General features: G+C 45.7%; 1 protein-coding gene across 1 annotated transcript; it reads left to right on the top strand.

The window, feature by feature from the left end:
* Positions 1-646: 646 nt before the first annotated feature.
* LOC145716296 (sortilin-related receptor-like) lies at positions 647-9,634 on the top strand. The gene is made up of 3 exons (XM_081799261.1): positions 647-859; positions 3,553-3,765; positions 5,175-9,634. Exons 1-3 carry the CDS (start codon positions 682-684, stop codon positions 5,240-5,242), a joined length of 459 nt encoding a protein of 152 aa, XP_081655387.1. The 5' UTR covers positions 647-681; the 3' UTR covers positions 5,243-9,634.
* The last annotated feature ends 11,682 nt before the right edge of the window (positions 9,635-21,316 follow it).

Raw genomic sequence — 21,316 nt, 5'->3', positions numbered from 1 at the left:
TTTTTTTTTTTTTTTTTTGATGTTGATGGGGTGGAAGTTGGTAGCTTTGACACTGGAATACTTAGAGATTAGCAGAGAAGTCCAGTAGTCAGTTCTGATCCCAGCCCGATCTTGAAGGGCTTTCTATTCAAGGCCAGGTTGGTCTGGGGCCACCATCAGCCTCAAGGAGCTGGTGAGTGAGCTGTGGGCTGCAGATGGAGTTCCCACATGCTGTTCTACGGAGAAATGTTCTGACTTTTCTTACCCCACTGCTGGAGTCCACTGTGATTTGGATTTATTATTAGTCAAATCCCATTACAGTGAACTATTGCTGACTTGTCCGGATTCTTTGTGGCATTTAATACTAATCTGGACTGTTGACCAGAACTTTGAATGTGTACTGGAATATTTGTTAAAATGGCTTTTATTAGGGCTACGCTTTTCACTTCCACTTTGCAGCTCGTAAGTGGACATGGTAGTTATTTGAGACATTTGGGATGGGAAAATTACCATTTTCTGAATCCAGTATCTCAGTGGTAATGTAAAAAGATCTAGTAAGGAAACCAAAGTGCTTTAGCATCTATAAAAGCCTGCAATAAGGAGCTCACATAAAGGTGGAACCAGTAACAGAAGCGGTCGGATTCCTTATTTAACATCCTGAACAATCTCTTGTGTCTTTGTTTTCAGGGCTATGAGATACACATGTTTGATAGTGCCATGAATATCTCCGCTTACCTTGGGAATACTACTGACAATTTCTTTAAAATTTCCAATCTGAAATTGGGTCATAATTACACTTTCACTGTGCAAGCAAGATGCCTTTTTGGCAGCCAGATTTGTGGGGAGCCTGCTGTCCTGCTATATGATGAGCTGGGGTCCGGTAAGTCACTCATGGGTCCAGTTTCCGTCTTCAGTTCTGGGGGAAATTGATGAAGGATGTAGCATGGTTTGATGAATTTGTGTCTTTTTTTTTTTTTTTTTAAGATTTTATGTATTTATTTGAGAGAGAGAAAGAGCACGCACGTGTGCAAGAGCAGGGGGAGGGGCAGAGGGAGAGGCAGAGAATCCCAAGCAGACTCTGCTGAGTGAGGAGCCTTACGCAGGACTTTAGATCATGACCAGAGCCGAAACCAGGAGTCAGATGCTTAACTGACTGAACCACCTGGGCACCCCAAGATGTGTCTTTCTAAAGTGTATTTAAAATAGTCTCTCAAAAAAATAAAAAAATAAAATATTCTTTCAGTTTAAAAGAAAATCACTTATGTATCAATTTAATCAGGCACTGATTTAACGAATACCTCCTGAGCCAGGTGTGCTGTGAGGAGCTGGGGTTACAAAGTGACCACATTCTGAATGTAAAGCTCAAGAAAGGGAATGGGTTAAAAATAGGTTTTGTTTAGTGATTAACATAACAATAAAAGATTTTAAAAAACAGGTTTTGTTTCAAAAGGAGATTCTGCTCGGGAAAGACTAGGTTGAGTGTGAGTTTTGGTGTTTGTCTTTTGCAGGACTTTTCAGAGCCTCCAATATGCTAATGTAACCTGTGGTTCTTCCAAGTCAATAAATAATCTCCTTCCCATAGAGTAACTGATTTTATAGCCTCCCCCATTCTTAGCTGTCGGTCCAGAGCAGAACCTGAATTTGGCCTGGCGTCTTGTCTTCTGAACACTGACAGATATCGGTGCTGGGTCATGCTGATGGTGGAGACGAACCTTGCCTTTACACAGAAATTCTGCTTGTATTGTAGTACCTTGGCCAGGATATCAACAGACGTTTTGCCACTTGCCTTTTTTCGTAGCATTTACTCCCAGCCAGGAATTCACCAACGCTCAAGCCAAAATCTTGCATTAGAGTTGTATGCTCCGACATGTCATGCTTCCCAGGCACCTCCCTAAAAGGGAAACCTTGCAAACCGCTTCCCTTTGGAGAATCATAGCATACTAGAGGTTCTGAGAAGGTCTTCCAGAAAACAGACAACAAAAGTCTTGTTAAGGGCGCCTGGGTGGCTCAGTTGGTTGAGCAACTGCCTTCAGCTCAGGTCATGATCCTGGAGTCCCGGGATCATGGCTCAGCGGGGAGTCTGCTTCTCCCTCTGACCCTCTCCCCTCTCATGTGCTCTCTCACTCTCTCTCTCTCAAATAAATAAATAAAATCTTAAAAAAAAAAGTTATCATTTAAAAAAAAAAAAAGTCTTGTTAACCTAGCGTTTCCTAAATAGAGCCTCCTTTTTAAGTAAAACCAATTAGTGACTGTGAAATAGACTTTGCGAAAAAGTGTTGCTTTTATAAAACCGAGATTGTCAAGCAGAAAAAATCTCTCCGTGAGGCCTCGGTTAGTCTCTGCCTTGTCCCTTGATGTTTGGGTCCCCTCAGAAGTGGGGTGTGGGGGGGAGAGGGGGGTCCACTCATTCCTGTTTCCTGCACCACGCTGGTTCCTCCTGACTGCTCCAGCTAAGAGCATCCCCTAATTTACCACTTCACAGCTGGGGTTAGGTTGGGACATACGACATAAGATCTTGCCCCAGCTTTTCCTGGTAGGTCAATAATGAGAGAAATTAAAGGCATGGATATTGAGTTGTTAGATTGGGCTTGCAAGAAATGGCTGTTCTCCGGCCCATCTCGATGAACATCTGGTTGGGATGAGTCCCTGGGTAGCTACTGAGCCTTCCCCGTGAGGCACAGGCCTGGCCCATACCACTTGGCCCTATCCCAGGGAATGACCTCAAGCCTGATGAGGCTCCTTATGGGACCTGAAAAGTCCACTGTGCTTCTGTAGCTCAAACTGACTCCCAAGTTCCACTTCCTGCCCTCAGGCTCAGACTTTCCCCAGGATTTTTTAAGACCGGCCCAAACCCAACAGGGGGATAGCTTTGCCCTAGAGCCCTATTGGGGCAGATCTACCAGCACATCATCATAGAGCTGGAATTTGTTTAAGACATGGGCAAGTGAGCACCATTGTTAGGTCATAGACACCTAACTGGCTTTGCAAAGAGCATTTTAAAAATGTGAAATGTGTATGGAAACGTTCTTTCTCTCTTTCATCTAAGTAAAAAAAAAAAACAAACTCATAAAACTTCATGAGCTGTTAAGTCAGCGTTGCAGTAAAGGAATCTCGTTTGTATCACTTAATGGAGCTTCAGGTAATTGCAGTTCAGAGTGACTTTGGTGCCAAGTAGGGGGAAATAATTGCAATCTCGTTAATTAGTGGTCTGATTTCACATCCTCTTATGTAAGGCAAGCAAGTGGTCTTAAGTAATAATGCTAATGAAATCAATGTTGATACCCCAACAAAGGTCTCCCTTCCAAGAGATTATCCAAATAAACAACAAGGCTGTGATTAGGAGGCTAATGTAATTACCGTATTTGCATGCACAAGGCCCGTGGGCTGTCAGCTCGTGGCAAGGCGTCGGGAAACAGTCAGGCGCCACGTGCAGGAACATGCCACACCAGGCAGGTGGCTTGGGTCACTGCCGACGAGTAGCGTTTTTGGTGGGGGCGGGGGGGTCCAAGTTGCTTGGTCCGTTTTCCCGCCCTGACGTCGGAGGCTTACTGTGTTGGCCTCTTGCCTTGGCAGGTGGGGACGCATCAGCGTTCCGGGCTGCCAGGTCTACTGATGTTGCTGCTGTGGTGGTGCCCATCCTGTTCCTGATACTGCTGAGCCTGGGGGTTGGGTTTGCGGTCCTGTACACCAAGCATCGGAGGCTGCAGAACAGCTTCACTGCTTTTGCCAATAGCCACTACAGCTCCCGGCTGGGCTCGGCCATCTTCTCCTCGGGGGACGACCTGGGTGAGTGGGGCAGGCTGCCCTGGTGCTTCCTCCCAGCGCGGACCCCTGCAAAGCCGGTTCCTTGCTTAGGAAATACCTATGTTAAGCTCATCTTTTGACACTCGAGGAGTGACTCGTTAACCAGTGATCTCACTGCTTTAGGTTAAACCAGTTGGAGCCCTTTGCTTTGAACTTGCTTCTATACGAAAATACTTATAGTCTCTTCCGCAGTGTGGTCCCGGCCTGAGACCGGGAGTGGTCTTGTGGAAGAACTGGTAGGAGCTTGCCTTGTACAGGAAGGATAGGAAGGCCCTGGGCTTTGGATACTCCCAAAGTATCAGCAGATTTTCAAGAATTTCCAAGCCCTCTCATCCTTCATGGACCTGGAGGTCTGACATCTTGGAAGAGCCTAGTCAAGAGAAAAAGTCACGCTTTCCCAGATGACTTCTGTCCAAAGACGGCCTTTCCATCTGGCTGTCTGTCTTTCTGATAGCTAGTGAAACCTCCTCGGCCATTCTTCTTTCATGTATCCATAACGTGGTATGGAAAAAAGAAAGAAAGATCCCTTTTAAAATGTCTACGTGCTCAAATTAGTAACTGCTAATAGGGCTAGTAGACCACTTAATATAATAAATTAGGTGTGTTTGGGGGTCTTCCCCAAACGCAGACTGCTAAATGTCATTTTACATACCTATTTTTTCTGTAAACCAGTTATAATTTTTTTGGTTTGAAAAGTACTTGTGAATTCCCCGTTCATTGATTATTTGATACTAGCTTTGCTCCTTCTTCTTCTCAGTTTCCTGTCTTGCTTCGTACAAGTATTTGGTCTGCCTTGCATGAATGGGGTGCATTCTTTGCTTCTGTTACTGGGGGCAAAAGGAGTTTGACCCATGGTGATACCACTCAGTGATCACTGAATGTGGATCACAACTTACTTGCACAGGATTGTACCAGGGGCCACAAGGGGACATCCATTAGTCTGGGAAGCTGTCCTCAAAAAGTTTAAACCCCTCTAAGATCCCTACCCTCAGAGCAGTGTGGGTTCAGAGGAGAAAACAGACTGTGAGGTTTCACTGTGTTAACACAGGGTGTGGATAATTCAAATTAGGGAAGCTAAATCACCCGTTGGACTTTTGGGTAGGTAATAAGATTCTCCTTCCTACGAGATTTACTTTCTTCACTTGGTTAAGTTCAAGCTACCATTAAAATAAGCTTGACCACCCACTGATGGGGGAGAAGTGGACTCAAGAGTGTCAGTGGGGGAGCTGAGCTGGGTTTCAGCTTTGGCTACTGCGCCTGGTAGGCTGCGGTCCCAATTTTCCAGGCTGGGGCTCACGATGGTGTCGGGGGTGGCTGGGGCGGAGCGGTGGGAGTTGGGGTTGGGTGCAGGTGCGCTGGAACTCACCAAGGACCGACTGTTTTGCCTTTAGGGGAGGATGATGAAGATGCTCCCATGATAACTGGATTTTCAGATGACGTCCCCATGGTGATAGCCTGAAAGCTGTCCTCACTAGAAACCAAATGGTGTAAATATTTTATTTGATAAAGATAGTTGATGGTTTATTTTAAAAGATGCACTTTGAGTTGCAATATGTTATTTTTATATGGGCCAAAAACAAAAACAAAAACAACAAAAAAAGGAAAGCAAGGAATGAATAAACTTTGTAGTAATCGACTGTGAACTTCAAACCAGGTTGATTTCAGTAACCAAATTGCTTTGATTTCATATTAATGTAGTCTTACAGGGCTGTGCTTGCTGGGCATGCTTTTAAGTCTGTGAGATAATTTTGGTTCAACAAATTGGCCATTCTTTTTATTTTTCTAAGACACAGAAATGTATTTAATAAAAACTTCAAGAGAGGGTGATGGGTGGAATCCCTCCCACCCCCCCTCATTGAAAGTGTGCTCAAATTTTAAATTTTGTTTGGATTTAGTTTGTATGAAAGTGTTTGTGTGTATTATGGGGGAACGTTCTTTTCTGTAATTTTGTTAATTTATTGGGACTCTGTATAAGGCAGGGCTTTCGTGGTCATCCGACTCTGCACGTTATGAGGGGTCGCAGGGTTGAGGGGTGGGGAACAGAAGCAGTTTTGTTGCCATTCCGGAAGCAGTCCGTTTTTATCCACTCGTGTGTCGCATAGTGGTATTTGGCAGGAGAGCACACTGAATCATTGCTCAGTTTCAGTTAAACAGCTGCAGCTCAGGAAGGCCCTGCAAGCCACAGCTTCTTCTCTTATGTTAATGGATGGAATCTTACCGTCTACGCCTCTGCACAAGACGTAGCTCTCCTTGCTGCAAGATGGGAACACTGCTGCATTATACCCTGGTGTCGTGGTCACCACAACAAATGACTCTGCTTGTGGGAGAGCACTAGGTCTGTGCCACGGGAGACACACTGGCAGATAGAGTACCTAATTTGTCCTCTGCCAATCTTTTGTTTTCCTTACCACCGAAGAATCTCGAATGTAAAGGTTTTGTTTTGTTGTTGTTGTCTTTTTTTTTTAATTTGAGAGAGCTAGTGAGAGAGCACAAGCAGGGGGAGCGGCAGGCAGAGGGAGAAGCAGACCCCCTGCTGAGCAGGGAGCCCGATGCGGGGCTCAATCCCAGGACCCCGGGATCATGACCTGAGCCGAAGGCAGACGCTTAACCGACTGAGCCACCCAGGCGCGAATGTAAAGTTTTCTATTTGTGTTGAGGTGGCCACTTACTGTCTTTAAAACTGTATACCTGATATATGCAGTCATTTTGAATTGGGTCAGTGCCTTCTCTTTTTTTTTTTTCCTTTCCTTCCACCTCCTTCCCCTGCACCCCTGCCCAGTTTAAAGAGGGCTGTTCACTCCGACAGAGATACAGGAGGTGGACGAATTTGAGACCATTCTATCCAATTTACAGTCGCGGCAACACTAGAGCTTATTCTCTCTATAAAACAAGCTGAGCTTTTATCCCTTACGCCTTTAAATGCCACCCCGGTATTCACATCATGGCCACTTGACCATTGTGGACTGATGCCCGCCCTTTAGACTTAGCGCCGTAGACGCCGACGTCCAGCGCTGTTGTGACTCCCGTAGGAGCCTCATCGCAGAACCTCTCAGCTGAGAAGCAGGGAGCTCGGGGGATATTCCAAAGTCATGTTTCCGAATATGTGTCCTTTATATGCAAGCTTTGTAAAGACCCCATGTCCTCTGAGGTGCGCCGTATCACCTTCTCACAAGTATTTGCTTTCTTTTAACCAAAAGTATCATTCTTGGGTGAGAATATAGATTTGTTCTATCTAGTGATAGTCTGGAAAACAAAGAGCCAATTAAATTTTTTAGTTTTAAAAATTTTAATTTATATATATATATGCATATATATATTTTGAATGAGGAGTATTTTCAACTGTAGACATGTAGTATGTCGTGTGGGTAAGGCTCTGTTTTATTTTAACAAGCGGTGGTCATAATGAGCCTCCTTCCAGCCTTTTTTTCCCTTCTTCCCCTCTCTTTCCTTTGTGACTTTTGTAAAGAATGGAATTTCTTTGGCTTTATCTTGTCTTGGGGTTTTGTTCAAAGCTCCAAGCGCTACCCTCCACCCCCACCCCTTTCGTAAAGCTCTTTAAGTAGCTGAAAGATTAACAGTCTGGTGGGAGGCAGAGTCATTTAATTGAACCACCAGAAAGTATATTTTCTCCTTTTCTTTTTCTGCCAACTTTTTGTTGGCATTCGTAAAAGCTGATCTGAAAGGCTCTGAGACGTTATTTTCCATTATTCCATAGGCAAGCCTTTCTACAGAGCTTGTGTCTCTAGTCGGCAACTGGAGACACTTCTGAGCATCCAGTTCTTGTTACAGTGCCTCCCAAAGCTTAGTGCACAGTACTGTATAGACTGGCCATCGCCCCTCTCCTTGGAAAACGCCACTGTGCTGTTTGAGAAAAAGCAGCCTTTTAGGGCTAGAGTATTTTATATACACAGAAGAGCTAAGTTTCTGAAGACTAAGCTAGGTAGATGCAGCTACATGTAAATTGTATATTTTTATGAACTTTTCAAGCACGCACTCTTCCTTCCCTCTGCATAGCTTTGTGGGGTTTTGGTGTATGTGTGTGTCGTCTGCGAGAGTCCAGAGGTTGGAGTGACCTTAGGAGATGAGGACAGAAAGTATGTGCAGCCTTTGAAAGTGACCAGATAATTGTCTTCACTGTGACCAATCGGAGCCCCTGTTTGCGAAGAAGGGGCTTTTTAGTACCTCGTTGAAGATGCCACCTCAGAAGTTCACACTGTGCAGGGAAAAGGTTTTATTCTCTCCCAGCGCACATTAGAATGTCAGAAGCCCACATCCACGTGGACCACGGTGCACCACTAACAGACCACTAAAATTTGGCAGGCAGGGGGATTGTGTACAGAGTTTCTCTGGAGGCTGATTTTGCCCCTTTATGTCTTGAACGCCCCTTGAACCTTGTGAGACACGGGTCCAGGAGGATGAAATGACAGAAATCTGCAGAGGAGTCCAGGGAGGAGCCACATCTATGCAGACATTTCCAGACATGTGAGAAGTTCCAGTAATTACTGGCTGCCCTGGCATACTGGGTACAAGGTTATGATGCTGGGTAACTGGTTGAAACTTTGGACTTTGGGAAGAGAGATTCCTGGGGTTCCACCTCTGCTTGTATCCCTCGGGACCTTTGGGTGGGACAGGTGTGGGACACACAGCTCTGTGTTCTCTCCTGCCCATCATCCTGGCCTACTAGATTAAGCTATGCTTCAGCCATTTAAGGAATGTACCCCTTCTCACACAGTGGCTGTTTTGGGGGGAACTGGGGAGAGCAATGGTGTGGCGAGGCTCTTAGAGATAATCGCCCACTTCCCCTTGGAGAATCCTGTCTTCAAATATCCACCCAATGGTCACTCCATCTTGTAAGATTATAGTCCCGCTACTTCCTTAAGGGCAGAAACCTCATCTTGTTAGGTTTGGTTGGTCACTTTCCTACTGATGGGGGGTATGGTGAATCCCCGAGAAGATTTTTCCTTCGACAGAGCTGGGAGGCCCGTCAGAGAAGGGTTCTGGGAGATAAGTCAACTGAATACCATCTCCATATTGATTTTCAGAATTGACTCTTAAAACTTTGTGCAGAATCTTCACTTTGTTGGGATTGTATCTTAACATTCCTAGTCTGTTATTTTTATTAACTGGAGTGTGTGCTGCCTTTCAGGTACAATTTTTATGTAATAAGAGCCAGTGCATTAAGTTTATATAGACTACTTTCTATGCAAGACTGAGATATGGAATAGATAGCAAGAGAGATGGATAGTTGGGTACACGGACAATGAGCTCGTTCTCAGAATGGGAACCACCATCGAATGTGGGTTGAGGGAGGATAGGTTGTGTATATGTTTCTGCCCACTAATTTTGAGCAGCCATATTAGGAATTAAATCCTCAGAGCCAAGTAACCCAAGAATGGTATTCGTCTCATGTGTACTAATGCCAGTGGAAACAAGTATGAGTGCCCAAGTGGAGCATTATTCTCAGATGTCCTCCCGTGTCATTTCTCATTTAAAGACTCTTGTTACGAATTATTAGAAACTTTAGGCAAAATCAAAGTATTGGCAGCAAAATAAAGGCCTACTCTGCTCTTATTTAAAGTGGAACACTGTATACTTGTTTCTCTCCAAAGTGAAATTAGGCATTTATGATTTCAATTGCCTTGATACGTTTCCAAATCACTGATTTCTGCTGAAGATTTTACTATATTGTTGCACAATTTTACGATAATTTTTGTCTCAATGTCAACTTTTTTCACTGAATAAAAATGTAACTGGGTCAAGGAAACATCTCTCTGAAAATCCACTCTCTACATGTGTCTCGAGTTGTTCTTTGGAGTGCAATAAAGGTGGTTAATACAGTCTCCGAACACCATTCGATTTGCGTGTTTTAGAAGGATGTTTCTTTCATAGACGAGACAACACTAAGATCTGAACAATTCTGTTATTAACAAGGTGGTCTCAGACGGTGGATCCTCGAAGCACATGATGCCTTTGTGTTGGCTGAGGAGTGGGCAGATGTCCAGGTGGCTGTTGTGAAGTAAACAGAATTATTCCACAGGAGCAGTGGCTCGCATAAAACTGTCACCACATCGGCTGAGGCACCGTTTGCTACGAAGGCAGAAGAAAGCACCGCAGTGTGGTGCGCCATGTGCCAGAGAGCCCGTGTGCCCAGGTTTCCCTGGGCAGTGGAGTCGACAAGAGCCCTGCATGCTCCTCGGATGGGTGACTGAATGGCAGGGGGACCCATCCGTCAAGACCGGAGCACGGGGAACGGGAGAGGAGGGGAGCCTGGTGTTTTGAATTCAGCAGACCTGCTCGTTTGCTGCTTTTGTTTCAATACTGAGCCAAAATAGAACTCTGAAGGACTCTCATCCCGTTTTGTAGGAGAGAAAAAAGAGGCTCGGAGAGGTTAAGTAACCAGCTTAGGGGAAACCAGAGTGTGAATGGTAAGACCAGCCCCCAGTCTAACCCCAGACACTGCCCCCCATCACTGTCCAGAGTCAGAACACAGTCCCAATACATCACACCCAGGGGAACCCCAAGGCATGCATTTACCTGGTCGTGGCCTAGCCCTTAGGTTTCCAGGCTTGGATAATTTGTCAGCACCTCAGTGAGTTCATTTCTTGTGGGTAAAGGCACTTTAACCAAGCTCGTGAGACTGATCTGCAATGAAATAATGCCCATTTATTAGCTCATCCTGGGAAACAGTCCTGTCGCTTAGAATGTGAGCATGGCCAGTGCCTTCTCCTCCCATAGGGGCATCTACCCCGGAAGCCAGACACAACTAGAAGGTTGCTTGGTGACATGGACTCAGAAGAAAGGAGATGGGAGGGGTCCAGGCAAGAAAGGTGGTTGCCCAATAAGTATTGAGTGAACGAACAAATGACGCTCCACTACAAGAATAATCTCCATATGCACTTAGCATTTGAAACCTTCAGGTTGTGACTCCCCGTATCCCTTTCTATTTAAGAAAGTCTTGCCAGTGGGTCTTTTTTTTTTTTTTTAAGATTTTATTTATTTATTTGACAGAAAGACACAGCGAGAGAGGGAACACAAGCAGGGGGAGTGGAAGAGGGAGAAGCAGGCTTCCCGCAGAGCAGGGAGCCCGATGCAGGGCTCGATCCCAGGACCCCAAGATCATGACCTGAGCCGAAGGCAGATGCTTAACGACTGAGCCACCCAGGTGCCCCACCAATGGGGTCTTGATCCTTGAAGTCCCCTCGCTAAAGTTTCCCCTCGCCAGGGCTTGGACACTGTCCATATCTGTCACTGACTCCCCTTTCTTGGGGTTTTGTGGTTGAGCACACTCCTCCCCTCCCACTACAACATCATATAGCTACTGTTTAATAAAATCAGACTGGGTTGCAATAGCTTTCTGGCTTGAGAGCCATTGTGTCTGTAAGATTAATTTGCCTATTTGTTGGTTTTGAAGTTTAACTCTGGGAGGACATTGTTTCTGAGTCCTAGGGGACACCTCAGTGTAGCCCCCAATTCTGACTTCATTTATCAGCTGTATCTCGTTCCCCAGTTCACAGCAAATTAAAAATGGGAAGACTGCTAAAGGCAGGACAGCCTGATAATAAAGGAAAAACTAAGAATAGTTAGGCTATCACAGACCCTCTATAAAGGAACTCGCAACTTGAGGCCATTTACCCTAAGTCCTATAGACCCCATAGGGACAGTCCTACACATTTAGTAGCTCACTCGATTAGAATAATAGTAGCTCCCTTCTATGGAGCCCCTGTGCTTTGCCAGTCACTGTGCTAACCTAGAAACATCTTTTGTTAATTTTAAAAGTGATCCTGTGATTTTGATTATTAATCTTTGTTTAGAAGAGGAGTTAAATGAGTCTTAAGAGAGGGGGAGAGGGAGAGTAACTTTGAGCTCTCACATGTAATCAATGGCAGCAGAATCAGGATTTGAACCTAGATTTATTCCATTCTTAAGTTTGTGTTCTTATTCACCACACTGCTTTGCCCTTTTGGTTTCAGTAATAGAGGTCTAGAATAGTAATACTATCTGGTTAGGGAATTTAAGGGCACAGGTAACACGATTTTAAAGGATTTCCCCCAGAAAGATGACAAATGACATTTGGAGACATAAAGAGATCTACTTAAATTTCTTTGCAAAATCATTTACATGGAACACAATGTTCCCCAAGATGCTAGGTCACTAAAACCTTTTTTTAAAAAAAAAAAATGGAAAATGTTTTTGTAAAGAATTCAGTACTGAGGAACACAGAGAATTCTTTTCCTTTGTGACAACCCAGTTAGATTTTATCAAAATCCCTTGCATCTTGGGAAAAGAATGTTTAACGCACTTTTTGTTCACTTATTTATGTACACGGTGGGACACACCATTGCCACATGTTGTTCCTGTAGGGCGATAACTGGGCCAGTACGAGACCATTATGGTCCTTTTGCTGGGACCATGAAGGAGGTAACTGCTATTCCTTTCATCCAGCCCTAACTGGCTTTGATGCCAGTGCCCCATTATTTTTTTTTTTTTTAAAGAGTCTGTGTAGGGTAATTTGAGCCTGCAATAGTTTACAGAAGAACAATGATGTTACCGCTTTTAAAAATGCTAATGTTATCATTGTTAATGCCGCAAACTTATTTAATGCCAAAATGACAACTGGTAATGTTTGGGAATATTTGTATGAAAACAATGACATTTCATACTTAAAACTTGGCATCAGCAACTTTGAAGGAGAAAAAAGGCTTGGATTTAAATGTAAATCAGCCTTTTATGAAATTTGCCTGTTGGTTGTAGGCTAGTCGGTAAAGCCCTCAGGATCGATTGAATGAAGAGGTCTCGTAATTAAAATTTATTTTTCAGCCTCTTGCTAGCAGAAACCCAACCTATTAGTTAGCCAGGGGTTGATCAAGTCCTAGATGGTGCTGAACTGTCTGGGTGTGTGTCCGGCGTGTGTTTTTTGGAATTCTTCATAGGCAGTAGATGAACAATGCAGGAGCATTAAGTTCTTGACTTCATACGCACACCTTATTTTGAACCCCAAATAAGCTTGATTGCTCTCAAGAATTAGCACTTCCTCAAAGGAGGAAATGGGATCCCACTGTATCCACACAAAGTGATTCAGGGGAATGTGCTTAAGACCCTGAATGCAATGCTTCCAAAAGGCGGTTCCGAAAACATTTTGGAAGGCAGCTATGCTCAGCACTATACCACCAAAGCCCGAAAACATTTTGAGCAGTGGTGGGACCGTGGCAATGAATGGCAATAGCAAATACAGAATTGCTCCGTGCTAGGCGTTATTCTGAGGGTTTCTTATATATTAACTCATTTAAACCTCACACCAGTTCTTTAAGGAGGATACTATTATTTTTATGTTATAGATAAGGAAACTGAAGCACAGAAAGGTAAAAAATTTGCCCAAGTTCACAACAGCTAGGAAGGGGCAGAACTGGGATTTGAACCCAAGTAGCCCGGTTCCAGAGTCTGTCCTTTTAATGAGTTCACATAGCCACTCCAAGTGACCCTTCTGATAGCCCGATTTAGGTGTATACACTTGGAATTAATTTTAACCAGCTAGTTTACCTTTTTATTTTTATTTTTTTAAAAAGATTTTATTTATTTAAGAGAGAAAGAGAGAGAGCAAGAGCGAGCATGAGCAGGGAGGAGAGGGAGAAGCAGGCTCCCTACTGAGCCAGGAGCCCGATGCGGTGCTTGATCCCAAGACCCCGAGACCATGACCCGAGCCAAAGGCAGACGCTCAACGACTGAGCCACCCAGGCACCCCCCTAGTTTACCTTTTTAAATAACACTTTATTTGGGGGATTATAAAAGGAATCTGTATCCACTATAGAAATTTTGGGAAAAGAAAAGCCCCGAGAAGAAAATGAGATTTTCCAGTAATCCCAGTGAAAACCACTGTTAACATTTGGTGTGTGTCCTTTTATCACTTTATATGAGCAATTGCATCTGTTTACAATTCTGTTGTCATTTGTACGACTGAATTCACATACGGGAGTTTGCCAAACCTCTACTTTTTTTTTTTTTTTTTAAGATTTTATTTATTTATGTAGAGAGAGTGCACGCTGGGGGGTGGGGGGGGGGCAGAAGGAGAGGGAGAGAGAAATCTCAAGCAGACTCCGCGCTGAGCTCTGAGCTTGAGGCAGGGCTTGATCCCATGACCCTAAGACCAAGACCTGAACTGAAATCAAGAGTCGGACGCTTAACTGACTGAGCCACCCCGGTGCCCCAAACCTCAGCTACTTCCGTTAGGCCCTGGTTCCAACCACAGAGGTAACTGTGAATTCAGATCTCAAAAGCAGAGTGATATCCTTTTTCCCTTAGTCCCTATAACCACTTACGATACAGACTTCCTCTGAAGAACTGTGGAACAAGAGCATTGTCACTTCATTATCTGTGGCTCACGAAGGTTTCCCTGTTCGGTGTTCAGCTATGCGGAACATGCGAGAAACAGCCATTAATACCTCCCACCCAAGAAAATAGCGTGAACAGACATAAGAGAGCATAGGAGAAATGCACAAGCCGAAGATGGGTTGCAAACATGGTCGCCACACTGAGCATGTTTGGTACAGAATAACCTGGCTAGCCGAAAGGGGTGTGTCTGGATTCTAAGGAAGAGAAGGGAATGGTCTAGAGATGGCTAGAGGCTGGCTATGTGGTATGCTTGTGTCTGTGTGCCCAGCGTAGAGAACGCAAAGAAGGAATTGGGAAGAGCTCTGGAGGTATTTAGTGTTGGATAGTGAACTTTTTCTCCACTTCAACTCGGAGAGAATGTGTTAAATGGTAAAAACAGTTTCTCTAGGTGTTAAATTGCAGCAGACAGATATGCCAGAGCTCGAGGGTAAACAATGCGGATTGTATGTGAATAGATGCGGAGCCCCCTATTGGAGTCTCTTCTAAATATCTGCAGGCTCTAGGAGAGAGAGGTCTTGAGTAGGACGAAGAGAGAGTTCTGAGGATTGGGCCAGCTCCTGAATGTCAGGTCTCAAGCTCTAGTCTGGCAAGATTCGAACCCTCCTGGTCAGGAAGGCACCTACTTGATTCATGGATCCTAGAGCAATGTTCATTCAAGAAGTACTTACTGAGCACTCCCTCTGTTCCAGGTCCTGTATTAGGCATTGGAAGAACAGTGTAGAATTTGACAGATAGGATTCTTGCCCTCCAGCACAACATAGGTTAGAGTCTCTGCGTGGTGAGGCCATTGTGAGTCTTGTGTAGATGGTATCAATGATTTTATAAAAGAGGAAGCTGAGGCTGAGAATGTTATGTGACTTGCCTAGGAGTTGGGCTCATCAGTTAGCTCATCAGTCGTACGTACCTCTAAAAGCCTGAAGTCAAGTCTGCTAGTGCATCTCATGATTCCACGGGGGGAGATAGGAGGCTCCAATCTGATATTGAGCCTAAGCCAGAGGCTCCAATTCAGCTTCTAAGAGAAACTCTACTGGGGATAGAAGAGTGTGTCATTGGATGCTTACCTAGATTGTATTAATAATGTGATACATTGTTTCCTTTTGGCAATTGCTTTCTACACAGAGACTTCCTCAACTGGAAGAGAGGATGAGTGAAGAATGCCAGTACCCAAATACTATTCTGTAACCTCACACTGTCCTTTATACTCAAGAAATGAAGGCTGACTGTGATAACTTCAGCAAAACACATAATAAGTAGGCCATCTTTTTTATTTACAAAACACACAATAAAATTTTGAAGAGCCCCCCTTTTCAAATTTTCCCAGGGCTTCTCAGCTCCCCTCCTTTAGCACAGGATGATGGATCACAGGGGATACATCCATCTTAAACACTTCATCCTAAGCTCTACAATCCAAACTCATTGATACCGAAAATTAGCCCCCACAACATACATGAGCAAGTTGCCCTCTTCTCCTTGCTCTGAACCCCACAGTGGGATTTCTTCCCCTTGCCTCATCTTTCAGACAGCCCTGGAAACATTGGTGGAAACCGCTTCATCCTCGCCCCCAGGTGGCCTGTTGGGAACGTAGCATCGTTCCGCACGGGACCACGGGAGAGTCACAATGGTGTCCTTCCCTGAATGTTGGTGTTTGTCAACTTCAGTAACAGGGGGCCCAGCAGGAGAGAGAGCGAGAATTATATCCCTGGGTCCAGGCTAGCCTCTTGCCGTGTGCCATTGTTTATTTACAGGGCAGATCATTTCTGTTAATCTCCAGGTCAGGCTCTGTGAGGAACTGCCCCAGGCGCGTGGGGCCTAAGGCGTGATGTGGCTTATTGCGGAGATAAATCACATGGGAGAATTCGTTAGAGAATTAATTTTCTGTTTTCAGAGATCCATGGCTATGGGAACACTTTGACAGGAAATCCATCGTACCTTCTTATTTGGTAAAAATGCCTGTAACTTCTATCTTGGATGGCAAAATTAGGATCTCTTAAATTAAAGGTCATACTGTTTACTTCTTTCCTGTTACCCACACTTACTACACTGCTCTGAACTCCAGATTATTTTGGAAAAGCATGTTTGGTGGGCAGATGGATGAGTGGATAGCTCCCACTTACTGAGGACCAATGATGTGCTAGGCAGGCATGACCATTTCATTTAAGATAAAAACTTGAAGTAAATATAATCTCCTCTCATTTTACATACAAGAAAATGAGGCCCATTTTTGAGCCCAGGTCTGTTTGACCCAAGATTATTAACCCCCACCACACTGGCTGATGATCTGATTATGTGGAATCAACGCTTGCTTTTTGAGTGCTTCCTGTGTTCAGAGCCCCAGAGGTTCTAGGGGGAGGTGGACAGGAAGGAAAAACAGACCAACTGTGTCTTGGAGGAGACCGCAAGACGTGGATGGAAGAGCGGGCCCAGAGATTTATGTGACTTCCCTATATCCTCCCTGAGAACGAGAGAGAGATTGATTTGTTATATGTTGCTATATGACCTTTAATATTCCTTACAGCTACAAAAGTTGATGATACATTGAACAGATGAGAGTGGAGGGACATATTTCTAAGATGTAGCAAACTTTCTGAATAAGGGCCAGACCAAGGCAGTCCTTTGGGGGGCTCACTCTTCCTTAATAGGCATTCCAAGTTCAAGTGGGTTTGCGCTTCACACAAAGGTATCTAGGCCGGAAGTGGCCGTGAGAGTCCCCTGGTGGGAGAGGCTGCCCAGAGGATGAGCTCTCCTTTCCAGGAGCATAAGTCAGCCTTCTCCTGGAGGCCGTAGGCCTGGAGCGGGGAGCTCAGAAGTGAAGCCTGGTGATCTCACCAAAATCCAGGTGAACTGCCATGGAGTAAAACCCTGTCATTCATCATCCTGGATCTCAGGTGACCCTTGGGGTAGGGTGGGAGTGAAGAAGCAGAACATACAGAGTCTCTGAGATTGGAGCTCCCCATTTGTTCTATTTCCACAGAGCCTTGAACATTCCTTGACACTTAGTAAATCTGTTGGACGAGAGAAGGAATGAGTTAACCCGTTCTTGAGGAATGAATCAGCAAGTCTGAGGTTCAGTGAGCCTGAGGTTCAGGAATAGCCTAAAACCCACACGGCCATCGTTGGGAAGGTTTGTTTGCTTTTGTGTAAAAGAAATCCTGTGGTTGCTGTAGAAGCTTCAGCCTTTCAAGATGCAGGATTTTCCCGTCTTTCCACACTGCCAGCCCTTGCATGATTTTCTTCCTTTGGGTCCCCTCAGGGTCCACAATCTGGCCTGGGCTCCCATTCTAGCCATCACACCCAAGGTCCAGGCATCAAGGAAGAGGCAGAGGGAAGGGCAGAAAAGAACCTCACCGCTGCACCAACTGCTTTGAAAGAGTTTTCTTAGAATCGCCACCTAATGAGCCATGTTCCCTTTCTGCAAGGAGTCTGGGAGAGGTCGTTCATTTGGCCTGGCTCATTGCCACTTCCAATGACCAAAAGAGGGCTTTCGTTGGAAGGAAGAAGGCGAGGAAACATACTGGCCAGGCAAGTAGTGATCTTTGCCACGCAGAGTCCTTGATAGGTGAAAGTACAACCAACACATAGTTGGAGAACAGCACAAGTCAGCTCAGGTAGAGCACAAGTCAGCTCAGGTAGAGAGGCAGGGCGGATAGGGAGGCACAGGGGAGAGCCTGTGGCTGAAGCAGCGGCCTGCTTCTGCAATTCTGGCTCCAAGACCGTGGAGACAAATATCCCTCCGGTGCCTTAATTTTCTTGTCCATAAAATGGGTGGGTTAATGCGAAAGGCGACATCACACGGTGGGGGGAGGTCTGAAAGAAAGAGATATACACCTTTCCTTTCCTTTTTTTTTTTTTTTTAATATTTTATTTATTTATTGAGAGAGAATGTGAGTCAGGGGAGAAGCAGAGGGAGAGAGACAAGCAGACTCCGTACTGAGTGCAGAGCCTGACACGGGGCTCGATCTCACGACCCTGAGATCATGACCAGAGCCTAAACCAAGAGTCGACACTTAACCAACTGAGCCACCCAGGCGCCCCATACCAGTGCCTTTCAGTTGGAAGGTGTGTATGAACACAGCTTCCACAGGCATTCACAGAAAGGAGACGGTGTTCAGAGAATGGTAATTGTAGCCCAGACTTGTTTCCCTGTGACCGATTTCACTGCCTTCAATGTTGTTTGTGCCCCACATTTCATTATTCAGTCTTTCCTTGTTCTTCCAGTGTCTCATCAAGGGAAGCTGTTCTCAATCAGGTTGTAAGGGATCTCCTTGAGCACAGAGATGATTGGGACCCACCATTCACAGAGAACTCTGTGCGGCCAACACTGCCCCTAGAAGAGAAGGGGCCCGGGGAGAGCGAGGTTCTGGATGATGTCGCCACTCCCCACCTGTGAAAGCGTGTGGCTGCCTGGTGCTCTTGACCAGGATAGGAAAGGCAGGGCACACAGCGGGGGCAGGGAGGGCAGGTGCGTTCTCTTCTGAACATGTTGAATTTAAAGGATTAGCAGCACATGCAAGCAGAGGGGGAAAAAAATAAACGATGAATACAAGAGATGACTAAATGACACAGTATGTCTGAAGGTGATGGTGCTATGGGGGGCAATAGAGCTTGGAAAGAAGCCCTGGACATTTGGGAGGGTGGTTTGGGCAATTCCTGGAGCTCAGGGACAACTGGGCTGGGGATGTTTGCTGGAGGGTTACATGTAGGCTGGTGGTAGTTAGAGGGGTGCGTGGAGGCAAGAGCCTGCAGCCTACATCAGGAGTGAGAAGATTTTCAGGAATTTCCCGGAGTCAAGGAGCCCGGGACAAGCCAGAGGGCTGGTGGAGACGGGAGCACTCAGGTTCCAAGGAACACAGCCGTCTGAAGAGGAAGCATTCAGTCCAGTCAAATACAAGGGAGAACCCATGACCCACGTCAGCTGAGCACTACCTGGGCACCAGGAAGACTTTTGTGCAGAATCTCAGCACTTTCTCTGTGCAGCATTGCAAGCAGTCAAGGGTCTGGGCTCTGGGATCACAGCCTGAGTTCAAATCCTGGCTGGGGAGCTGATGATTAGGGTGTCTTCACTTTTTTTTTTTTAATATTTTATTTATTTATTTGACAGAGAGAGAGAGCGAGAGAGGGAACACAAGCAGGGGGAGTGGGAGAGGGAGAAGCAGGCATCCCGCCGAGCAGGGAGCCCGATGCGGGGCTCGATCCCAGGACCCCGGGATCATGACCTGAGCCAAAGGCAGATGCTTAATGACTGAGCCACCCAGGAGCCCTGTGTCTTCTTCAACTTTTTGCACTGAAAGTTCCTCTCCTGTAAATAAGGGTCTTTTCGCACCTACCTCATAGGGATGCTATGAGGATTAAATTGGATAATTAGGTGCATTAGGTACTGCATGTCAAATGCCATGACTAAGAACATTACCTGGGAGAGTGCCCCCTTCTGTCCTTCCCACAGCCGCTGTGAGAGCCAGCCCCATTCTGCTCCTCCCGGCCCCTGGCTGTGGCATGCCATGGTCCTGGGTCAGGGCAGGCCTGGGGAAGGCATTGCTGGCCCCATCGCCAGGGAATGGAGGGAGAGGAGCTCTGCTTTCAGGAGCAGCCCCTCGCATTCCACATTTCCTCAGCAGTCCCCACACTCAGCCCTGGGGACGTGAGCCAAAGGAGGCACCAGGCCACCCACAATCTGCAGGCTAGACCCTTGGCAATCTGCATTGCCAAGACCCACGACAGAGGCGGATGCACAAAGGACCTAAAGGGGATGAAGCAAGCCTTAGGTTTGTGGAAGCTGGGTAAGGCACCAGGGTGGAATTGGCATTAGACCTGGGGCATGGGGCATGAGTAGGAGTTTGCCTAGTGGGGAAAGGGGTGAAGGTGGGTGTGTGGACCTTCGTCTGTGTCAGGACGTACGTTTGCCGTGGCTGCTGCACGTCATATGCTGGGGGCTGCTGGGGTGAGGGTCAGAAGGATGCCAGGGACTTTGTGGGAGAAAAATCTCCCTTCCCTCTTCCTTCTGCTCCTACCCCAGTGCTTCTGGGGCACAAAGATCATTACAATGGCTGGGAACCCAAGGTCTTAGAACAGTGTGTCTGGTTTATGTAATCATCCCTTCACCTTACACCAGAAGAAACTGAGGCATGCCTCCCAGACATGACATGCCAATATGTGGCAGAGCTTCTTCTGGAAAACCTTTTGGAATCTTCTAGAACACCAGCAGCATCCTCCAAGTCCAGAGGGAAGCATATTAGAGCAACCTCCTGTTATTGTCATACTATGAAAATAGGCTCCAGAGAGGCAACGCGGGGCTCAGAGGATCTTGACCTTGCACCGAGCCTTCAGATCTCACCACCACGTGTTCTGACCTCCATCTAGTTCCCTGTGTCTCATGGTCAAAGTGCTTCTGAGCCTTTCAGAGATGGAAATGTGGGAGGGGTGGGTCGAGGAGTGCAGATCGAGTACAAATATACCATGTTTTATGCACAGATGCATTCTGGAAATTTGTGTGTCAATCTGGGTTTTTGTTTTGTTTTGTTTTTTTTGTTTTTTGCAAATTCAATAGAATCTTAAAGAGATGAGAGGGAGTTGTCATTTAATGGAGTTCAAACCTGCCTCTTTTTATCAAGTGAAGGGTCCTTTTGTCATGCAAATAACATCTCCCTTCCTTGAGCAGTGATTCTGTCTTGGCTTTCTTTAAATGAGACACACCCCTATGGGGCAAAATGTGGGGCTTACATGTAGCATTTTGGATGTAGGCTAGCGTCCACCCCTGCCTTTGTTGTAACCACTTGCTTTGGTGGTCTTTGTTTATATCAGGAATTATTCTGGCCACTGGAGGGCCCTCCAGATAGAGAATGACTGGAGAATCCCAAATGTGCTCCGGAGCCCAGACTTCAGCTCACACCCAGATTTTTGAGCACGCAGCATTTCTTGCAAATCGGATTTAACTGGGGAGAGTAGCAATAGCATTGATGTCCCTTTTATTTAGGAATTTAAGCATAAAAGAAACCTCTATTTAAAAGAGCAGCTTTTGGATTATAGTCTCTTTGGAGCTGGAAAGGAGGTGCTAATCTTGTATGTGGAGAGTGATCTTGCAGAATTCAGCACAGCTTAGGAGAGCAGAGCTTTGAAGAAAGGTTACTTCTCTGTGTGAAGAGAATCACACCAA

The sequence above is a fragment of the Leptonychotes weddellii genome, chromosome 11 (assembly GCF_054177405.1).
Source record: "Leptonychotes weddellii isolate Sample4059 chromosome 11, ASM5417740v2, whole genome shotgun sequence".
Taxonomy (NCBI): domain Eukaryota; kingdom Metazoa; phylum Chordata; class Mammalia; order Carnivora; family Phocidae; genus Leptonychotes; species Leptonychotes weddellii.
This window is presented reverse-complemented; position numbering and strand designations above follow the sequence as displayed.

Excerpts from the sequence above, each read along its gene's own strand:
- LOC145716296 (XM_081799261.1), top strand. The coding sequence starts at position 682 with ATGTTTGATAGTGCCATGAATATCTCCGCTTACCTTGGGAATACTACT. Across the intron at positions 860-3,552 it reads ATATGATGAGCTGGGGTCCG|GTGGGGACGCATCAGCGTTC; the intron begins GTAAGTCACTCA and ends TTGCCTTGGCAG. Across the intron at positions 3,766-5,174 it reads CTCCTCGGGGGACGACCTGG|GGGAGGATGATGAAGATGCT; the intron begins GTGAGTGGGGCA and ends TTTTGCCTTTAG.